Source organism: Scylla paramamosain, chromosome 10 (assembly GCF_035594125.1).
Source record: "Scylla paramamosain isolate STU-SP2022 chromosome 10, ASM3559412v1, whole genome shotgun sequence".
NCBI classification, from domain to species: domain Eukaryota; kingdom Metazoa; phylum Arthropoda; class Malacostraca; order Decapoda; family Portunidae; genus Scylla; species Scylla paramamosain.
Genome location: NC_087160.1, coordinates 17,755,391 through 17,764,431, shown reverse-complemented (window position 1 = coordinate 17,764,431; position 9,041 = coordinate 17,755,391). Strand labels below are relative to the sequence as shown.

General features: G+C 48.4%; 1 protein-coding gene across 4 annotated transcripts in view; it reads right to left on the bottom strand.

Annotated features, from left to right (window-relative positions):
• LOC135104281 (neural-cadherin-like) overlaps nt 1–8,473 on the bottom strand; it is a 91,004-nt gene extending 82,531 nt beyond the window's left edge. For 2 of the 4 annotated variants that reach the window (XM_064011494.1, XM_064011493.1), the window contains exons 1-2: nt 8,168–8,471; nt 5,391–6,749 (exon numbers count right to left, since the gene is read on the bottom strand). In XM_064011494.1, coding sequence (XP_063867564.1) covers nt 5,391–6,675 — 1,285 coding nt within the window. In that variant the 5' untranslated portion in view covers nt 6,676–6,749; nt 8,168–8,471. Of the gene's footprint in view, nt 1–5,390; nt 6,750–7,843; nt 8,133–8,156 lie in introns of those variants that run through there. The other 2 variants (XM_064011495.1, XM_064011496.1) reach the window with 2 other exon arrangements.
• Nucleotides 8,474–9,041: the final 568 nt, after the last annotated feature.

Sequence of the window (9,041 nt, the reverse complement as noted above, 5' to 3'; positions counted from 1 at the left end):
GTTCTCTATCTTTATCTATTACTGGACGAGAGAGAGAGAGAGAGAGAGAGAGAGAGAGAGAGAGAGAGAGAGAGAGAGAGAGAGAGAGAGAGAGAGAGAGAGAGAGAGAGAGAAACTGGGTACAATTTTTATGCCCGTGTTAAAGGTCAGAATAATAAGCATAAATAAAATAAAACTAGAATCACGGATCTCGTAAAACACACACACACACACACACACACACACACACACACACACACACACACACACACACACACACACACACACACACTTGAAGACAAAATTTAATGGCCATAATTTAATGCAGGTATCAAATATCAATAAATACTACGTACACTAAGGACTCCACTATAACTATGTGAACATTAAGTACAATTACAGATCAGCACATCAACAATTTGGGGAGTCAATCATACATATTTTCTTTTCTGTGTTAATTTTCTGAATATTCTTTACTTTTCATCTATTTCTCTCATGCATCTATTTACAGCAAAACCTCAACAATTTACTCCTTTGTTTCGTCTGTTTTTTTTTCAAACTTTTATTCTCTCTTGTTTTATTTACGTAAGCAAGAGTAAACGGTAATATTCCCTTCATTTAAGAGTGAACAGTATTATTTCAACAATCATCTCTTTTATTTCGTCTATTTTTTTCTTTTAATTTTAATTGCTTCAACTTCGTCGTATACATTATTGTTTCATTTTTTCCCTTTATTTTTCCAATTTTTATTCTCTCTTGTCGCTTTATTTACGTAAGCAAGAGTAAACAGTATTATTTCAACAATCATCTCTTATTTCGTCTATTTTTCTTTATTGCTTCAACTTTCTGTCGTGTACGTTATTGTTTCATTAACGTCAACAACACTAACAGTAAAACTCAAAAACTAACCTCTTACTTCGTCTATATTTCTTGATTCTCTCAACTTCAATTCTCTCTGTAGTTGTTCCCCGCCCTTATTAATCCCTGCAACAATTGACGCCAAAACCACAACCACTCCCCTAACCAGGTGTGAAATCCGAGAAGCGCAAGACGGAGACGGAGACAGAGGGGAGGGCAGGGTACGAGGACAAACAGGCAACACTCCTTCCTTCCTTCGCCTCCTCCTCGCCGGCATCCAAGGCAAGCGGGAACCGAGATCTACTCAGCCACTGTTCCCTGCCTACGTAAACTTCCATTCCTTTCGCCATCAAACAGCCAAACAGAACAGGTTTAGAATATAAGAAAATACTTTATAAAACAGGCTTATTTCCACCAAACTGACGAACTCACCTGGGCTGGAATGACAACAGAGGAAGATATCGTAGGTAAGTCAAATTTAAAAACGGAATGACTGACTAAATGAACTGACAGACCCCCATAAAAAAAAAAAAAAGATAATGCATAACTTATTAACATCACGGTTTATATGTAAACTCAATTGACTGAGCTGGCTGGCTGAGTGACGCAACAGACTCACAACTGACTCTACTGTCCGGATGTGCTTACTGAAGAGCGCTTGGCTTGGTTTGACTTGGCTGGGTCTGTGCATTGCTGACTGCCATACCCTTTCTCTCCCATCACTAAATTATGGAGATTAATGAACCGTGTGTGTGTGTGTGTGTGTGTGTGTGTGTGTGTGTGTGTGTGTGTGTGTGTGTGCAGTCTCTCTCTCTCTCTCTCTCTCTCTCTCTCTCTCTCTCTCTCTCTCTCTCTCTCTCTCTCTCTCTCTCTCTCTCTCTCTCTCTCTCTCTTCAGTGACAGGCAGCATTCACACGACTGCTCCCTCCCTCTCCCTCTCTCTGCCACCACCGCCGCAGGTGTAGGAAGAGGGAAGGAAGGAGGGAGAGGAGGGAGGGGAGGGACGGGGGGAAAATGGGGTGGATCAGGCCCTCCGGGAATTTTCGGTGTGTGTGTGTGTGTGTGTGTGTGTGTGTGTGTGTGTGTGTGTGTGTGTGTGTGTGTGTGTGTGTGTGTGTGTGTGTGTGTGTGTGTGTCTGTGTGTGTGTGTGTGTGTGAACCTTCCTGACGAGTCCTGATTTTATTTTAATGTGCGAAAAAAAAAAATCTTCCCTCTTCACCTACTCCTCGTCCTCTTCCTCCTTTCCATCTGGCACTGTAATCTTTCTCGAATCTTGTGAGCTGCTTTACATTTCCACTTTCATTTTATTCCTCCTTCTCCTCCTTCTCTTACTCCTCTCTTACTCACACAACGGCTGTTTCCCTTCTCCTTCTTCTCCCCCTCCTCCTCCTCCTCCTCAAGTCTTCCTCCCTCCCTCCACGTGACCGAATAAGTAGGTAAGAGTCAGTGTCTTTAGAGCGAGGAGGAGGACGAGGAGGAGGACGAGGAGGAGGAGGTGGTTAAGGGACAGGTTCTATCTCCTCCTCCTCCTCCTCTTCTCTTCTTGGTTTGTGATTTACAGTGTGGCTCACGTGAGTTACCTGGCTGTGAGGGAAGGTTACAGAAAAGTCGGGTCCCTCCCCTCCTCTCTGCTCCTCTCCCTCTTTCTCCTTCTCTCACCTTCGTCAAACAGACAAGCCACATGATCTTCCCTGTCCCTGCCCATCCACGCCCTCGCACGCATCCCGCTCCTCCGACACGCTACTACTACTAACACTACTGCTGCTACTAATGCTGTTTCTGCTGCTGCTACTACTGCTATTACTACTACTACAATTGTTGTTGCTGCTGCTGCTCAGGTTCTTGTTGCTTGCGATGGGTGATGATGGCGGTGATGGTGTGGTGGTGATGCCGAGGACTGCGTGATGTGGTGTGGCGTGGTGGAGGAAGTGGCAGTGGTGGTGATGCAGAAGGAAATGTTTGTAATTTTCTTATGAAAGTCTACCGAGTGACGAGAAGTTTTTTTTTTTGTTTGTATGTTTTTGTTTTTGTAAGGGTTGGGGGCGGTATAAAGAGAGAGCCGCGAGAGGTGTAAAGAGGAGGAGGAGGAGGAGGAGGAGGAGGAGGAGGAGGAGGAGGAGGAGGAGGAGGAGGAGGAGGAGGAGGTTTAGTATCGCGTTCCCTTCCCTGTACACGTGTCTGTGTGTGTGTGTGTGTGTGTGTGTGTGTGTGTGTGTGTGTGTGTGTGTGTGTGTGTGTGTGTGTGTGTGTGTGTGTGTGTGTGTGTGTGTGTGTGTGTGTGTTGCACCAGCACCCGTCGTGTCGGTAGTTTTCATCTGTACTGACAAATACCACCACCACCACCACCACCACCACCACCACCAACAGCACCTTAACACATGTCACAAAACTGAATAATAAAGATACAAAAATGAAAATGACAAATAACCAATAAAAAAAAATGCATTTAAACAAGCACTACAGTCTCTCCCTCCCTCCCTCCCTCCTTCCTACCCTCGTTACATCACGCCTCCCTCACACCACATGCCTCGCTCCTTCCCTCCCTCACAGGTAACATGGTCCAACGGGAAATTCCTGAAGGATGTCGTCACTTGACCCATCACTAGATCCTTCTCATCCTCCTCCTTCTCCCGCCTGCCTATACCCATCACTACATCCTCCTACTCCTCCTCCTCTTCCTCTTGCATGTCTCTGTCCATCACTAGCACTCCTAAAAGTGACCCATTCTCTATATCCTCCTCCTCCTCCTCTTCGTCTTCCTTTTGTCTGTCTATACCTATCACTACACCCTCCTCCTCCTCTTCCTCCTCTTGTGTCTCTGTCCATTACTAATACCCCCTCACAGACACTCCAGCAGACAGGCGCCAAAACAGCCAGCCAGCCAGACAGACACACAGACAGACGCCCTTCATCACCTCCTGTCTCACTCTTTCTCTCTTTCTATCCAAGCCAATTTGCACCTTTTCTCTTGGCCTCATTTTAATCCCAAAATTTCTGCTACACATCCAATACTCACAAATCAGAACAAACAGCGAGAATGTTATTATTATTTTTTTTTCCTTTTCTCTCTTTTTTCTCGCATCGAAGATAATTTCCATCCCTCTTCCGGCCGATAATCTTCAGGCCATCCACCTTTCCAATGTTGATGGAAGGTTAATGCAATGAGCTGCTTCCTCCTCCTCCTCCTCCTCCTCCTCCTCCTCCTCCTCCTCCTCCTCCTCCTCCTCCTCCTCCTCCTCCTCCTCCTCCTCCTTCTCCTCCTCCTGCCGCCGTCAAGGGACTCTCTCTCTCTCTCTCTCTCTCTCTCTCTCTCTCTCTCTCTCTCTCTCTCTCTCTCTCTCTCCACACAAAAGCTTTGGAGTAATACTAATTTGATAAAACGTAATCCATTTTCTCTCTCTCTCTCTCTCTCTCTCTCTCTCTCTCTCTCTCTCTCTCTCTCTCTCTCTCTCTCTCTCTCTCTCTCTCTCCCAGGACCAGCCGCTCTCTCACACACTCATTCGCCGAGTAACTAGTTTAATACGTGACTCATCCCATCCACTCAAGGCGGTTTAGTTCTGACTAGTGAGATGGATGTGAGTGAATGAGTGTGAGCGAACGAGGGAATGTGTGTGTGTGTGTGTGTGTGTGTGTGTGTGTGTGTGTGTGTGTGTAATATGTTCAGATAAGCGTGTATGTTCTCAGGATATCAAATGACGTTAAAAAGAGCAACTATGTATCTCCCTCCCCAGTAACGTGTCAAGACCATCCTCCCCTTCCCCCCCCTCCCCAACGCCCATCCCTTAAGCTTGCCAGTGTAGTAAAGTTATGTTGTGCATATTAACACAATCAGCCTTCTCCAACCCCCCTCCCCCGGAGACTCTATTGCAAGGTCGATGGAGGACATAGCAATAAAATACACAGTGTCTTCCCCTCTTAGTAATTCACATTTCCTAGCGTTTCCCCTACAAGAGTGAAAACCAGGAAAATTGTTCGGTGTTCCTAGAATCGAGGAGGCACCGGCTTGACCCATGCCCTCCACCCTCTGACCGGACCTTCCATATCTCTCGTGTATCGAGTTCATGCAGTCTTGATCGCTGCCTCGCCGTCGACCTGAGCTTTTTAAAGGTCGAGGGTGAGGATCAAGGTGATGGTGGGTTTGTTCCTTCGTCCCCTGCCATGCGAAACGAGAGGGACGAGAGGCAGCATTTCCGTAGTTCCCCATTGTTTAGAAAATGTCACGTAAATCCTTAATTTCAGAGGGCATAGTTAGAATTTTTCTACATACGGGGCAAGCCAGAGGTGATCCCGAAATAAAGACAGCTGAAGTGGTGGATTATAACGTGAGGTGACTAAAGAAGAGAAGAAGAAATGGCAGAGAAATGTCAAGCAAACTCTTCAGCTCAGAAGACGGGTGAGTGTATGAGGATAGAAAACGGTCAGTCATGCCAAGACGTAATGCGCAAGTGGTGGTTAATAACAGGAGGGGGAAACAATGAGGAAGGAAGATATAGGAGAGAAGTGCAAGATGAAGTATTGAAAGGGACTGGGCAAAACAGAAACAAGTACTCACCATTTCTGTCGTTGTTGGTGATGGTGACCCAGAAGTCGATGGTCTTCTCGGGTCCCAGCTCCTCGTAGTCCCACTTCTTCTTCACCCGGACGGCGCCGTTGCTGTCCACCTCCACCCACGGGTTGTCGTCGCGGATTTTAAATGTCTCCCACTGGATCTCCTTCTCGAGCTGGAAGACCACCTTTTTCTCCACGGCGCCGTCAGCCTCGGAGAAGACCATCTCCTTGGTGTGGCGCAGCTGACCACGCTTCACCCGCTTCTTGGCGCTGCGCTTGGACACGACGTGTTCCGGGTAGGCGTCGTACTCGATGTCGTTGCTCTCCCCGGTGAAGAGGGAGTCGCTCGGGGAACGGAACTCAATGTGAGCCTTGGCCAGCACGTCTGAGTAAAGAGTTGGCTTGCGCTTGTCGAAGGCTTCCAGCTCCAGCTCGTACACCATCGTCTCGGGCGGTTCGATCACCATGATCTCGCCCGTCTGCGGCACGATAGTGAAGATGTTGGACGGGTACGCCAGGCGGTACACCACCTTGTCGCCGTCGCCATCGTGGGCAGTGACCCGACCCAGTTTGTCGAACCGCGAAATGTTGAGCGGCACGAAGAAGTAGAACATGCTCTGCGTGAAGACAGGGGCATGGTCGTTCATGTCCAGGATGTGCACGTTGATCTTTGCCTCGGCCGTGTCCATTCCCTCCTTGTCGTAGGCGCGCAGCACCAGGCGGTACAGATCCTGAGCCTCACGGTCCAGCGCCTGGCGCGTCACCACCGTCGGGATGCCGCCCACGTGATGCAGAGCGAACACCGAGTGGCCGCCCAGCAGCTCGTACCTCACGTCTTCCTCGCCCATGGCCTCCAGATCGTCGAGGCCCTGCAGCTCCGTGCCGGCGGGAAGGTTTTCGTACACGGAAGCGTCGTACTCGGGCTTGAGGAAGCGCAGCATGGTCTGGTGGTCCTTGATGGCCACCCTGATAGCGTAGACCTGAGTGTCGCCGTTGGCGTACTTAGTGGCCACACGCAAAGTAGCCACGCGACCCAGCAGAGGGGAGACGCGAGCCACCGTCATCACCTCGCCGTTGTCCAGCGCGGCGAAATAATCTGAGTACTCACTATCCATCAACTTAGTGACCGTCTGACCATCTTTTAACTTGATCTTGTGTACAATATGCGCAGGGGCCACATCGTGCGGCACAGCCACACTGTACATCACTTCGGGCAACATCTCTGCACTCACACACACCGCCACCAACAGGGCCGCCCCCACCCGGCCCAGCACACCACGCGGCACCATTGTAACCACCGTCGCAACACTGCTATACTCCACAACACGTCAACACTCCGACATGCCACTTCATAGCCGACAACCTGCAACACAAGGCAACACATTACCAAACACGCCCCTCCAAACCACAGACTTGGCGGGCGGCAAGACACCCGTCGCCTCTATAATGACACCATGACTCATCCGAGCCCGTTCCTCTCCCTCCCTACAGGAAACGTCGGCATGCAGGTGACTACACCTCACTACCTACTCTAACAACACCCCCACCATCCATGTTCGGTCAACGCAACTTCCGATTACAGCTACCGTCACTGCCCTAAAGGAGCAGACATCCCCTTAACTTTTCTCCTACAAGCTTAAACAAAGAAGCATTACCAGTCACTTGGGAAACTACCAATTAATCTCCTTCAGTTGTTCAGCTCATTATGTGAGATGGTAATTGGTAGTTCACTTGCAGCGCTGATCGCTATCAAACGTTTAGTAATTGTGTGTGTGTGTGTGTTATATATATATATATATATATATATATATATATATATATATATATATATATATATATATATATATATATATATATATATATATAGTTTTTATGTTTGTACCAAGCAAGAAGGTAAGCAGCAGGAATCAATCATTCCTTCATTAGATCATGAACATTGAACAAACTCCTGGCAAATATTGTGGAGCTGGGAACCTCCCTTGGGTGCGTTACAATCACCACTCCACGAGCCCCATCCACACCTGTACCCGTGACACCGCTAAGCCTCCTCCACACCATGTAGCCTCTGCCGCCGGTACAGCGGGGTCGCCATCCCTGTACACTTCGGGATCTACCAGACAAAGGAAGAAGGTCTAGTACTTTAAAAACCGGGTTGTAATTCAGTGATACTAACGAATTACCTGAACACCGGTAAACAGGACCGTGCCCAACACCCGATACTGCCTACTTTGTTACTCACACTTCCTATCCTAGACCTCAGCCTCGCATCAACATCAAACTTCGCTACAACAATATTTTCTCAATTTCCCTTCTAATTCGTCGTGTGCACTGCCTCTCATACTCCTTCCCTTGGTGTACTATTACATCGGCTTCTCCTGCCCTCTCTCTCTCTCTCTCTCTCTCTCTCTCTCTCTCTCTCTCTCTCTCTCTCTCTCTCTCTCTCCTACCACTCAATACCTCGAAATTCACCCAGTCATTTTCTTTAGTACTTTTTCACTTATGTCTTGGTATCCGGTTTTCCCTTCACAGTTCTAGTTTCCTTCAGTTAGTTAAGTACCTCTCCACTCTCCCTCTTGGTCACCACTCGTCTCCGGTCCAACACAAGGTGACAACCACACCAGGTAAAGCAACCTTCCTGTCTCCACACTACAGCCTCCACCGATGTTTGACTCGCTCAGTCCACCATCCTGGCTACTATCCACCATTCGATCACAGAGACACTTCACACACGTCTTTCACTTCCTCTTTTCAATAAGGAGAGAGAACTCACTCATCACTCACCGCAAAGTATCTTGAAAAAGTGGGGGAGCGCGTCTCACAACACCCGACCACCACACTCAGCCATGACCGTTTGGTAGAGCAGCGGCTGTTCTTCCCTCCTCACCGCCGCCCCGCAGCCTCCGCGCAGGTGCATTCTCCTCTCTGTTTTCTACTTTTAACGGGGTGATTAGGACGTCATCGTTTCGTGCAAGGGCTTCTGTACTTTGTTTAGTCGTCACTCTACCATGAGGCAAAGTCGGGTGAGATAGCAGGCAGCCCACAAGACAGGAAACTACGATAAGGTACTGCAAGTCTCCCCCATCGATTGCCGCCGCCGCGCATGTGCCAAATGCGCGCAGAGTGAACTCATTCAGGGATTTTTATATATATACACGTCAATATTTTCCCACCAAATCATTACGCTCATCTAAAAATGTAAAAAGTCAAATGGCTATAATGTACGTCTTACATCCGCACCACAATGGTGAGTAAGTAACGCAAATTCTGAGGAGATGGAGCGGCGGAACAACGAGTGGAAGAGCTACTATGGAGAAGTCTGAGGGAGGGAAGGAGGAAAGGGGGCTGGGAGGAAGAGGGAGGGGAGGCAGGTTAAGACCGCCGCCTCCCGGATCAAAGACCTGGCGGGCACCTGCTGCTGGACCGCCTACCTCACTTTTTAAACAGCGGCCACAGTTGTCGCACTGAGTAAACAAAAAAAAAGGTGATCGTGCTCCATGACGAGTGTGAAAAAGAAAGGTGGACCGTTTTTCTTCTTTCTTAACGCTGACTAGATCACGTTCGGAGTCGTTAGCTTAAAAAGGAAGTACAGGTATGCGTTAACCGATAAACAAAGGGAGGGCCCAGACAGTCCCCGAAAAACGTTAAAAGACAGCGC